This window comes from Macaca fascicularis, chromosome 9 (assembly GCF_037993035.2).
Source record: "Macaca fascicularis isolate 582-1 chromosome 9, T2T-MFA8v1.1".
NCBI classification, from domain to species: Eukaryota; Metazoa; Chordata; class Mammalia; order Primates; family Cercopithecidae; genus Macaca; species Macaca fascicularis.
This window is the reverse complement of record NC_088383.1, coordinates 18,782,035-18,795,937: the sequence shown is the minus strand read 5'-3', so window position 1 is coordinate 18,795,937 and position 13,903 is coordinate 18,782,035. Positions and strand designations below refer to the sequence as shown.

Below are 13,903 nucleotides of genomic sequence, written 5' to 3'. Positions count from 1 at the left end.
CCTGTTTTGCCAGGAATAATGTTATTTTATCTGAAAATTGTTTCCTTCTGCACATCTCTATTATCCAGTTTCAGTTTCATTGTGCCAGGAATCAGCACTTTGTGGTTAACAGGGGAAATCAATTATTGTGTTTCTCTGCTGGGTAGCTAAGCCCAAAATGGGGTAGGCCAGTTGGAGAAATGTGAATGTTATGTTCTTGTACTGTGTGCTTTGGTTTGACCCTTTTCTTTCAGTGCCTGACAAATTGCTCAACTTGTCAAACGTTCTCAGTGAAAGCTTGGTTGGGATTTATTGTACAATGTGTTCTCAGAGAGCACATGGCGGCATTCACAAAGCCAAATAAGACTTTTGAGAGAGCACCCTACATGTTTCTAGTGCCTTTCTTACTTCCTATGTTTTTCTTCTATTTTCTTTCTCGCACCATTTTTGAAATAAATGATTCTAGAAGTCAAAGAATCTCAGAACCAAAAGAGAGCTTACAGAATATTCAGTCCATATGTCTCCTACCATGTCCTTATAAAGTTATATATAAACCAAACAACTGTTGAGCATCTTCTGTACTACATACCAGCTAACATACAGGATGCTCTAGCATCCATCTGAGTATCTTCCAGTGTAAGCATTTTCACAGCCCTTTAGAAACTTCACCTTCCTCACAAAGCAGTCTATCCAATCAATTCTGTAACAATGGCCCCTAACCCCTAATTTTAAGCCTAAATCTATTTCCCTGTGACCATCGCTCATTGGTTCCGGGTCTTGTATCTGAGGCGACACAGGGTGATCCTTCAAAATCCACATCCTCTCTTTTCCAAGTTGTATAACCTGAGAGTCTTTCAACACTGACTCACTTGCAGTGATTTCCAAACCCTTCATCAGTTTAGTCTGAATCTCCTGCAGTTGGTCAAAACTCTCCTTAAAGGGCAAGTCACAATTTAACCTAATACCTATTTCAGTGGATGCCTCCACAGAAAGATCAGGTACAAATGGTGGGTACCTTTCTTTTGATGACAATATCATGATTTTTCCATCTTCTCTATGAATATGGTGAATATTCTCCTTCATAGTTCTTTCTTATTTTCATGTTTTATCAAAAAATGTTTCAAAGCCAGGTGTGGTGGCTCATACCTGTAATCCTAACACTTTGGGAGGCTGAGATGGGAGTTAAGACCAGCCTGCGCAACATAGTGAGATTCTATCTCTACAAAACAACAACAACGACAACAACAACAACAACTTTAAAAAAATTAGCCGAGCATTATGACTCAGGCCTGCCCTAGCTACCCAGGAGGCTGAGGCAAGAGGATTGCTTGAGCTTAGGAGCTCGAGGCTGCAGTGAGTTATAATCCTGGGCAACAGAGTTAAGACCTTGTTTCAAAAAAAAAAAATCAAAATTTGTTCAAACTTCATATTTAAAATATCAATTGTGTTGCATTACAAGTTATACGATCAAGTGACTAGAAGAGTAATAAATGGGAAAGCAGCAATTTTTCATCTTATTACTAGAAGTACTCTTCTTTGACTCTTTGGGAGCAAACTGGTTTGGTAGAAAGCTGGACAAGCATAGGTTTCATTCCCAGCTCGACTGCTTAACAGGCAAGCTCCTTCACTCAAAGCTGTCTATGCACCATTTCCCCACTCACAAAATGGGGTTATAATACCTGCTTCTTAGAGTTGTGATGACTTTATATAAGGACTTTATATAAAATAAACAGCTTAATATGCACTATAATTGAATAAAATAGTTTTCAATAAGCATTTGATTTTTTCCACTTTCTTAGCTTTTACACTGGAAAACCAAAAAGTCATTTACTGTCAGCAATATTTTACCATTTTGCAGTCAAAATTCGATATTTAAATGCACAACTAATTGCAAAATGGCCGCATACCTTGCTCTTTTTCATTTTGTATGGAGACCAGATTCCCTCCAAAGCCTATACAAGCTTTTCGTGCCTCTTGCCAAGTTTTTCTTTCTTCTTCAACAAATCCAAAGATTTTGAAACACTGGGATGGAAGTGGGGGCAGAAAAAAAAAAAGAAAAACCATGGGGGTTAACTAAAGATGATCAACTTTGCTCTACCAAAAGCAAAATTATTCATGAAGATTATAGCTAAATCAGAAATTTCTCACCACCAACTAGAGATTTAAAAAACTGTTAGTTTTATGACCCACTCACTTTCTTTGCAAAGTTTTATTTGCCCTCGGGAGAAAGGGTACATCAATGTGGGTAATATCTCAAGTATGCTCTCAATTTCCATAGAGAGTTTGTCATGCAAATCTTCACCTAGTCTTGCCAAAAATTTTCTAAAGTGATGAGGCTAGCAAAAGTTAACTTTGAGCTGAAAGATTTGCGTCATTCTCCATACTGATCAGTGCCAAGATTGCAACTAATTCTCCTAGTACCTTGTTGTTGTAGAAATTCCAGCCTTCCTTGCACCCTGATGGGACCGAGGGTTTCGTAGGCATAACCGTGGTAGCATTGATACTACTGTTATGTCGCTGGCAAATGAAGGCATTTGGATAGCCACAGTTAATGTCATTCCAAAACCCTAGCAAAGAGAAAAATAGTTAAATTAGATTCACATGTGTATGTTTTAAAACATTATTTAAAAAAATATATTTATATTTTACAAGAATTCTCAAAACTTATTTAGACTGTAATCAAACTTGGCTTTTACATATGACTAGAGGTATGCAATATCCTTTTGCTGTTTTACTTAAACTAATAATAGTTCCACTTTATAGAGAGCATCCTATGAAGCAAACAGGTACTTGATGTTGCAGATATATTACCTAAATGGTAATAGCTAATAATAATAACCTAACAATAGCAAACTTTGTATACACCAAGCATCTACATAGTATTTTAGATGTATGATTTCATTTCATCTTCTCAACAATTGATAGATTCTGTCATTATTCCCATTTTGCAGAATAATAAGGAGCCAGAGAGAAATAAAGGAGATAGATAAACAAATTCTGGATAATTTTTTTCAAATCAGAACATGAAAAAGTGGTTCCTAATTTGGGAAGAAGTGAGAAGATGAACTATGTCATTTACTAGTGTAAATGTTAAGCATCCATTCTCCTTATAAATTGAACTGCTATGTTGCTAAAATTAGAATTATCCTTTATTCTCTCTCCTTATCTTGCCTGACATAGCGCACAACTTGCTACTTTTAGTCTAGGCATGTGGCAAATGACACGCCATGCCACAAAGCAAATTCAACATGCATGACTTGCCTACCTGAATTTGAATACATGGTCACACAGTTTTCATCCTCATTTGCAAAATTGGGTTCACCTGTGGCCCAAGACACGTAATCCACTTTGCTTCCATCCATCCAACTGGAAAAGAAAATTCAGGCATTTTGCAATGATCCAATCATTAGAATAATTGGATACAGGTCAGGAGCAGTGGCTCACGCCTGTAATCCCACCACTACAGGAGGCCAAGGCGGATGGATCACCTGAAGCCAGGAGTTTGAGACCAGCCTGACCAACATGGCAAAACTCCATCTCTACTAAAAATTAAAATTAAAAAAAAAATTAGCCAGGCATCGTTGTGGGCTCCGGCAATCCCAGCCACTCGGGAGGCTAAGGCAGGAGAATCGCTTGAACTGGGAGGCAGAGGCTGCAGCGAGCCAAGATCACACCATTGCACTCCAGCCTGGGCAACAAGAATGAAACTTAGTCTCAAAAAAAAAAAAAAAAAAAGTTGGCTACAGCCTACTGGTGGGGCAGGACAAGTCAACCCAGAATAGGGAGACCTCCAGAGAATGGCAGGAAAACCCCCAATGCCTGAGTATTTGGTGTGTTCCATGCATCGCACTCAGCAGTGGGAACCCTCATGCCATGTCTAGGCTGTCTTCTTTTCCCTCCCAGGAAGAAACCACCTTTAGTCGCAAAGTGGAGACCCTGATTACTCTGGAAATGAGTCAGAGACAAAAATCCTCCCATCGCGTTCCCCGGGCATGATTCCCACAAAACCAAACCACCCATGGAGAGGCAGAGCATGTAGAATTTCTCATTAGGCTCACTCTCTGATTCTCGTGTTTACTCTAGTTTCTTGTAATGTAGGTGGCCTAAACTTATGTCTGCAAACTACAGAAATTCAGAGACCGTGAGAGCCAGAAGGGGACCAGTCATGAGATCATCAATTTGACTTTTTCACATTAGAAATGATAAAATGACGTTCCTTGTCCAAAGGAAGATCCAGCATTTGTACTCTTTAAAAATAATGACCCTGTGGGGTATGGTGGTGCATGTCTGTCATCCCAGCTACTTAGGAGGCTGAAATGGAAGGATTGCTTGAACCCAGGATTTCAAGGCTGCAGTGAGCTGTGATTGACCCATTGCACTCCAGCCTGGGCAACAGAGCGAGACCTGTCTCAAATAATAATAATAATAATAATAATAATAATAATAATAATAACAATAAGGACCTTGAATTTAGGTCTCTATTGCTCAAAGATGACAATAGCAGTCCCCTGGAATACATGAGGCTAAAAAAATCTGTATATGAGCCAGGAGGACATATATGCCCTTCAAACTCTAGAGGACATATGTATTAATGTACAAGAAAAAAAAACTTAAATGTATTAATTTCCTCATGTCCCTACAGCTTTTTCTGGCTCCTATATCTAATAGAAAATGGGACAATCACTCTTTTAAAGGGAAAGTATTTCCTGCAATTTGAAAGTGTGCTTCAAAATAATGCTGCTAACACGGGGAACAGGGCAATAGGAAAGGATACTGTGGTTCCCAGCAGCAAGGTTAGCAAGGTTCTCATCCCAGATGGGATTACAATGTTTTAAATAAGTTCAGTATTTGTATATGTCTAACACAACTTTTTAGTAGATGATTTCCTGACAGATGATGACATCTCAAAACAAAGAAAAGTGTAGTTTTGCAAAACTGAACCCAATTTTGAGTTGTTTGTTTGGCATTTGTAGTGCTGAAAATATTTAATAGAATTATTTTGAATTCTTTTTTTAAAGTTGCTATTTCAATTGAGAATGCTGCAGGATTTTAAAAAATGCATTCCACAAAGAAAAATCCCAAAATAACTCCTAGGTTTCGGTCAGAACACTAACCCAAGCAGAGCTGTTTCCAGCTTGATTTACTTACGCAAACTTTTTATCCAAGCTGATCAATAAACCAATGAAATACGCGGACTGTGCATCATTTCTGTTTACCTGAAACAAGGAAGTTTACGTATAATTTAATTTAGAATCACACAATCGGCAAGTTCTTGAACAAAACATACATATTGATGAGGCAGCCTAATCGAAACCTTTTCTAGAGAGGAATTTCTACAGAAATGTAGGACATTCTATATGACGTTCTTCCTAGAAATAAAAAAAAATATGCACACAATTTAATACTTTGAATTTGTAAAGCAAGAGTCTTTTCTTTGATGCGTAATCCTATAATCCTGACTGGCTACTTTGTTTTAAAGAATGTCTTCAACAATGTAACTATTGTAGGCATTTAATATTATAGAGAATGATTTAAGGCATTTGCTTTACAAATTCAAGTTATTAAATTGTGTACAAATTTTTTTATATAAAAAAGAATCATATATTAGATTTATTTTATACATATCATGTTTATAATTTATCATATGTTTATAATATATCATATGTTTATATTATAAATGTAATAAATATAATTATATATGTAAAATAAATCTATATGTCAAATATATATACAAAATATATATATGAAAAATAGTCACCCTGTGGGAGATGGTCGTGCACACCTGTAGTCTCATCTACTTGGAAGGCTGAGGTGAGAGAATTGATATGTATAATATATATTATACATATATTACATATATTTCCTATATATATTTTACATATAGATTTATTTTAAATATATTTATTTCATATATATTATTTAAATATTTGTTTTTATACATTTTTATGTATATATTACATATATAATGTATATCTGTGTATAAGCAAGGAGGATATATCTGTTTTTCAAACTTGGGAGAATATGTGTATTCATGAGCAAGGAAAGGAACCCCAAAATATATTAATTTCATTATAACGTACTATTTCACTATATATAGATATATTTGATTTTCATATATATATTTGTGCAATATTAGAAAACATCTTGAGAATTTCAAAGCAAGCTATATCCACAAGATGATGGTAAGCCGGAGTATACTCTAGTACCTTTATAAATCAAATGCATTTTTATTATTTCAGTACTGTTCGACTTATTTTTTCCTGCTTCTCTCTGTTACCTCCTCTCTGGCAATGAGGCCATGAAGAATTTTAATCAGAAAGATACTGAACAAAGCACTCTTGGAAAAAATAAATTATAAAAATAAATTATACCTTCAGTGATAGGTATATTGATGGTATCACAATTTTGTTACAACCAAGAAAGATGATTATAATAAATAATCAAACTGTGTTATATGTTGGCCAACAATTTGGGCCAAGTAAGCCAGATTTTTAAATTAAAAATTAAGCTATATGATACACAAAGGGTCCAGGACTGACATATAACAACTAGTTAAGAATTACAATCTTTGCAAATCAAATTAGTGAACTCAAAGCCAACAAGTATGGATCCTCACAAAATCCAAGCTAAAAAATGGTTCTGGGACTGGGCACAGTGGTTCACGCCTGCAATCCCAGCAATTTGGGAGGCCAGGGCAGGCAGATCACTTAGGGTCAGGAGTTCAAGATCAGCTTGGCCAACATAGTAAAACCTTGTCTCTACTAAAAACACAAAAATTAGCCAGGCATGGTGGTATGCACCTGTAGTCCCAGCTGCTCAGAAGGCTGAAGCAGGAGAACTGCTTGAACCCAGTAGGCGGAGGTTGCAGTGAGCCAAGATCACACTACTATACTCCAGCCAGGGCAACAGAGCGAGACATTGTCTCAAAAACAAACAAACAAAAAAATTATTCTGAGTTCTGCAATTCTGCACTAAATATTTAAACAATAGGGCATAACTTGTGTTATGACCTCCTCCTCCTCCTCCTGCATTTCCATCTTTACCTGGACCTTTGGAGGTGCAAATTCAGCACATAATTAGAAATTGTGCTAGGGGGTACCAATGGTAGACATTATGTTTATCATATGTCACTGTTCCATCCTTAAATCACTGATGCTCTATGAAAAAATGCTCAACATCACAAATTATCAGGGAAATGTAAATCAAAAACCACAATGTGACACCACCTTACTCCTGCAAGAATGGCTATAATTAAAAAATAAAAATATAATAGATGTTGGCATGGATGTGGTGAAAAGGAAACACTTTTACCTTGCTGGTGGGAATGTAAACTAGTACAGCAACTCTACAAAACAGTATGGAGACTCCTCAAAGAACTAAAAGTAGAAACACAATTTGATCCAGCGATCCCACTACTGGGTATCTACCCAGAGGAAAATAAGTCATTATATGAAAAAAACATTTGCACACACGTTTTTAATATTTGCACAATTTGCAATCACAAAAATATGGAACCAGCCTAAATGCCCATCAGCCAATGAGTGGATAAAGAAAATGTGGTATATATATACTATGGAATACTACTCAGGAATGAAATAATGACATTTGCAGCAACCTGGATGGAATTGGAGACCATTTTTCTAAGTGAAGTAACTCAGGAATGGAAAACCAAACATCGTATATTCTCACTCATAAGTGGAAGCTAAGCTATGACGATGCAAAGGCATAAGAATGATACAATGGACTTTGGGGACTCAGGGACAGGTAAGAGGGGGGTGAGGGATAAAAGACTACACATTCAGTAGAGTGTACGCTGCTCAGGTGACAGGTGTACCAAAATCTCAGAAGTCACCACTAAAGAACTTTTCCATACAACGAAACATCACCTGTTCCCCCCAAAACTGTTAACTTTAAAAAATGTATTGATGCTCTTACATATTTCCATAGAAATTTCTTTTCACTTTCACTTTGAATAGAAACAAGATCACCAAAATTCCTCTTGCAAAACGCTCGTGCATTGTCCATGGTTTCCTTCTCTTTGCTGAAATAATACTGGTAGTCTTTGTAAATAACCCACCCATCTTCAGTGACTGGTGGATCTGAAAAGTTAATGAGAAAAGGCCATGAGTTTTACACAGACAAATTCAAGAATTTGGTGTGTGTAGCACGCAAAGGTGAAAGGGATAGAGCTGCTATATCAAGAGGCGTCTGCAACTCTGAGAGACCACAACAGCAGAATGTCCATGTCAAACACAGACATTTGAATCCTCAGCCAAAATATCCACTTTCTACCAACCCAGTAAAAAGGACCCATTTTGTATTCCCAGCTAAGTTCCATATGTCATTACCGGGTAAAAGAACTCTGGGTGTCACTCTCATCAATATGATAGCATAGCTGCAAGGATTTATATACAACGCACCCATAATGTTCTAGATCAGAGGAGTGGGAACTATGAGAAAGCAGCTTTTACCCCAGTATAAGAAGGAAAAAAGAAAAAGCAAAACTTCTAATAGATGGACTTGGGTGCCTCAGGGTAGAAGCAAGGAATTCTCTTATCAAGTGGGCCCCTCAGGCTTTTTCCACCACATGGGGTTCCATAGTTCTGTGCTACAGTAGGTTGAATAAAAGCCCCCAAAGATATCTAGTTCCTAACCCCTGGAACCTATGAATGTTAGCTCATATGGAAAATAGGACTTTATAGTCATGATTAAGTTAGGATCTTGAGAGATGGGAGGGTTCTCCTGGATCGTCTAGGTGGGCCCTAAATGTAATAACAAGTATCCTTATGCAGAGGGGCGGAGGGACATTTGACTAAAAGAGAAAGAGGCAATGTGATCACTGGAAGAAGATGCTACATTGCTGGTTTTGAAGGAGGAAGGGGCCACGAGCTGATGAGTTCACAGAATGCAGCTCTAGATGCTGGTTTATAAAGGCAAGGAAAGAGATTCTCCCTTAGAGCCCCTAACGGGAGCGTGGTCCTGCCAACATCTGGATTTTGGCCCAGTGAAATTGATTCCAGATTTCTGACTTCCAGAACTGTAAGGGAGTAACTGCGTGTTATTTTAAGCCACCAAGTTCCTGGTAACTGGTTACAGCAGCCAGTGGACACTAATATATGTGCTAAAGAAGAAGAACCCGGGACCTTGGAATTGACTCATGAACCCTTGAGAAACTGTATTAACATGCCTTATGTTTGCGCATATGAGCTTCTGTCTGGAGAGGAAGACTCAAACTTCCATGACATTCTCACTCATAGGTATTAAGGACTTCTGCCCTCTACCTTCCTAGGGCAAGTAATTTTTCATTGAGAAAAAAAAAAAAAAAAAAAAAAGGCAGGGAAAGGGTTATCAGTACAGAGATCAAAAAATAAGAAAACACCTACTGTCTTGAGGAGCTGGCGTTGGCTCAGGTTTTGGCGTTTGTCCTGTAAAACAAGAGCAAAGTAGAAATAAAGCGTACTTAAACTTCTGCTAATTACATTTCCTTCTATATTCACTATTTTCATGAGTCAATATTGCTAAAAACTTAGTTGTTCTCTTTTTTCCCTTCCCTTTCTTTCTCCAATTTGTACATCATGTTGTGGAGAGCAGAATGAAGGAAAAGAGAATTAGAAGTGAAGACTTAAACAAATCAGGTGCAATCAGAGCCACCAGAAATTACAGCCACCACAGTTTTCAGGCACAAGTAGCGTCACATAAAGGAAAGGAAAAAAAAAAAAAAAAAAAAAAATGAGTTTTAGAATCAGAAAGCCTAGCTTCAAATCCCAAGCCTGGGTTTCAATCGTTTAGCCTTAATTTTGTCAACTAAACCAAATAGATTAGTTTGTGAAAACACGTGAGTTATTGGTATGTAATAGGTGTTTAACAGATGTTCGTTTTTCAGTCAGACATCTTATAATCTGTGAAAATTATTTATGATTTCATTAGTTGAAATGACTAAATGTGAACTATTTGTTTATAAAATATTTATAAAATAGAAAATGTATTTTCTTTAAGAAAATCTGTTTTTCTGAAATATATGATTTACTAAAAGTTAAATGAAATATTTTTCTTTCCAATTACTTAATGACATATCTGGATGTTGTTGAAAGCTGATAAAGGGACTCAGGTTACCTAGCTTTTGGGTTGCTGAATTTAACATCTGCAAGAGCAGAGCTACAATAATGCAAAAAGGATACTAGCCATTGGTAGCTAAGAGACCGTTAAAGGACAATGGACCACCACTGACTACTTGTATTCTAGAAACTCTGAAAGCAATAATAAGCAAGAGGATGGAAAATAAACAAAGCAGTAAGTCATCTCCAGCTATAGAGCTGAAATGGTTGCCAAGATTCCCCAACAGCAGAGGGCAATGTGGTTCCATTTATCCATTTACAACGGAGGTATTGAGGTATATTTTGGTTTGAGGGTAGGTTTGTTTATTTGATGGTTGGTGTGTTGGTTTCTCTTAACATTAGAACTCGGATCCTCTGGCCTGACTTGGATATGTAGAACTTTCTAAGTCCCAGATAATGACTGTCAGCATGCATATTGTTTGACCATCAATAACATGGTGGGGCTCATAGCATCAGAGGCCACTCCAAGGTGATTGTTCACTGTGTTGAACGTTTATCTGAGAAATCAATACTGAGAATATTCAGACTTGGGGAAATGTTCCCCTATTTGATGATTAACGTAGGTCAGAAGGTGAAAATTCCAAAACGGCAGTTGCATTTGCATTATTCTGCTTACGGCGTAGGACACCCACAAAATTCTACTGCTATGGAACCTGGGCCAGGATCAGAGCTGCTCTTGGGAACTATTTGGGAGGATGTGACTCTTGCCCAGAACTCCTGGGTGGCCTTTTGATCTTCTCTGTTCCTTTGGCACATTTATCTGTGCTTACCAACTTCATGCTTATCCTATGCAATCATGGCCACTGACAGTTCCCTGGTTCTGTTATTTTGTTTGTTTGCTTCTGCTAATAAAGGAAAGACACTGGGGTGTCAGGAGGTTAGTCTACCAAGCTGAGATAAAGGAGAGAAGAGCTGATCATACCTTTGTGTATCTGGCAAATCCAGTTGTTAAGGTGTTCACAATTAATATCATTCCAAGACATGCTAGGGTCTCCTTTCAGCTCACCACAGTATTCAACATTCTGATAATTATTAGGTTCTCCATAAGCCCAGTTTTCATATGAAACCTATATTAGAAACATCAAACTACAACCATTAACCATTTGTATCAAGCCAATGCCAATCATTCATTCAAATAGAAAACGAAAGACATATTTGCATTGTTTTATCAATTTACTTTTTTTCACAATAGTTTTGCTTTGAAAGCACAGTTCACAAACACGAGTAGAAAAGAAACAGCTTTTATCACATGGAAACTTGCGACGTTGAATTGCGTACACAATTGATTATTATAACGTTTTCTTTACTCTTATTAAATAGAATGGATCCAAGGGCCACAAATGGGGGTTTACATATAGGAAAAACTTGGCAACAAAGTTCCACTTCTCAGTGTTGGGAGTTCCTAAATTTTACAACCCATTGGAAAGGATAATATTTCAGTGTGTTATTTGGAATTTTTCTCTTTATTAAATGTGTAGGATAAAGAAATAAAACTAATTCTTCTTGCAAAAGAAAAAGACCCAGAAAATATTGCTAACAGAGCTACTAAACTTTGCCAAAATGAACAGCAGAAACAAATGGAGGCCCTGGGTCTAGGACCTCGATGGAGTTTTCAGTGTGGAGTCATAACCCACAGGGTTTTGGACGAAGCACAATGATGTATTTTCCAGAGATGTAAATATAAAACCCAAATGTCAATGAAGCCATCAAATAAACCACCTCATTAAAGTTCCTTGAAAAGTTGCTGGTGGAGGCAGAACTGAAATTAAGAGGTAGAACTGAAATTATACAAAATCACTTCTTGTGATGACTAGGGCTTCTAAATATTGCCAGCACGTGCCAGAAGCTCTCACTTCTTCATTCCTGGAAATGGAGAAGTCCGACGAAGCCTAATCATTATTAGTGGGAATATCAAAAATGTCTCCATTTCTATTGTTCTAGAAGAGGGTATAAAACATTCAAGTTTTAGGAAGTTTACCTGCACATCAACTTTGCATGGCAGGATAGTGGCTATCATAATGACCTGTCTTACTAAAAGTTTGGATTAAATAAAAAGATAACATCAAAATAAATACACGATAAAGTAAGAAAGTTATATAGTAAGTGAAATTACTCACAGGAGAACCATCACTCCAAGTAAAGCCTTCTGAAGGGCTCCCATATGTCAATCCCAACCAAAACAGTTCGTGGTAGCTTCCACTAGCTCTATGAAATCCAAAACATAAAGAAAGCATATGCTATTGCATGAAGCAAGTTCAGTAACTTATGAGGACTAACCACATTTGAAAGTTACCTCCAAAACATAAATTAATAGTACACAAGTAAAGAGATTCAACAGCTAAATAGAAGACGTATGCAATAGATGTGCATTTTGGTATGTCCCATAAATATCTTAAAAACAGGCCACTGCCTGAGAGTAAATAATTGTATAGTATTGAAAGACAAGTATGTATTAAGCATCTTGAACTTTTATAGAGCAAGTCATAGCAGAATTTACACTTATAAAATTAAAGGATTTGAAAGTAAAACTAGATCAAACAGAGCCCACAGATTTGGGAGATGATACAGGTGCTCAAACTAGCATCCTGAGACAACAATTTCAGAAACAGACAAATTTTCTCAACTTCATAAGCACCAACTAGATAACAAAAAGGAGTAATCCATAAAAATACCACTTACGTTATTAATCGCCATATCGTTTGCTGTTCCTCTTTGTTATTGATGCTAGCTAAGTCTCCACCCAGAGCTCGACAAAAATCTCGAGATTCAAACCACGTTTTCTTCTCGTGTTTTCCTTTTGCATACAGCTGACAATGATATGGTTACAAAAATTATTTTACACTTTGTAGTTAAACAAATTAAGAGAAACAATTATTTACTTTTGATGAGAGTTCATTTACAGACAAACAAAACATTGTAATGACCCAAAACAATGTAATTCTTTTGCTTTAAAATCAATTTATGAGTGAATACTTGGGTAAACAAAACTTGGGGGATTATTTTGTTGAGAAAACCTTAGAAAATAAAATTATTTTATAGCATAAGAGAAATTAGATGAAAATCTTAGGAGCTTTAGGCATGTGGGTTATGTATACAGCTCTTTGTAGAAGCCAAGATTAATTTGGTTAAGTGTAAAAAGTGGCATTGAGATGGAAAAAAATGAAAGAAGCTTTTGATACAAAGAAAGTAAACATGAATAAAAAGAATTTTAAGGAAAATAACTTTCCTAAAACTGTGCACGGTTTGTTATTGTGTTCAGCTTAAACAATGAATAACCTGGCAATGTTTCAACATTTTGTTGGTGATGTCCTTCAATACCGCCTTGTATTTTTCATTGTGGTTGTACATTTCAAGAGCTACTGAAGCACATGCAACCACAGACACCCATCTGGCAGGGAGTTATGAGCTAAATTAAATTTAAAAGATTATATGATTTAGGAATTGGGTCATAACATTCAGAGGACTGCAGAGAGAATAGTGAAATGCAGTCAACAGTGACAGTCTGGGACACACCCCCCAGTATGTAAATAGAAAGGAGGTATTTGTGGCCATTGACTTTTCTAATTCTCGTGCATTGGTCCTCATGAGTTATGACCCCCACATCACAGGCTTATGGGAAAAAAAATTTGTTTCCAAGGCACTATGGTTGCCCAAGTTGTCATTAAGCAGCCGAAGACAACCTTCACCTTGACCCTAACTTGACTCAAGCTATCTGGACAAAGGTGTTTAAGTAAGTATCTACATCAGTATATCCCAGACTCCTATGATGCCTCAACTTGCTAGACTATGATATAAGATTTTATTTTTTT

At 36.8% G+C, this 13,903-nt stretch overlaps 1 protein-coding gene across 1 annotated transcript in view; it reads right to left on the bottom strand.

The window, feature by feature from the left end:
• Nucleotides 1–13,903, bottom strand: part of MRC1 (mannose receptor C-type 1) — a 97,645-nt gene that overhangs the window by 24,559 nt on the left and 59,183 nt on the right. The window contains exons 13-21 of the mRNA XM_005564743.5: nt 12,774–12,901; nt 12,212–12,299; nt 11,017–11,161; nt 9,363–9,404; nt 7,915–8,078; nt 5,128–5,195; nt 3,245–3,345; nt 2,401–2,546; nt 1,887–2,001 (exon numbers count right to left, since the gene is read on the bottom strand). Coding sequence (XP_005564800.3) covers nt 1,887–2,001; nt 2,401–2,546; nt 3,245–3,345; nt 5,128–5,195; nt 7,915–8,078; nt 9,363–9,404; nt 11,017–11,161; nt 12,212–12,299; nt 12,774–12,901 — 997 coding nt within the window. The remainder of the gene's footprint in view (nt 1–1,886; nt 2,002–2,400; nt 2,547–3,244; nt 3,346–5,127; nt 5,196–7,914; nt 8,079–9,362; nt 9,405–11,016; nt 11,162–12,211; nt 12,300–12,773; nt 12,902–13,903) is intronic.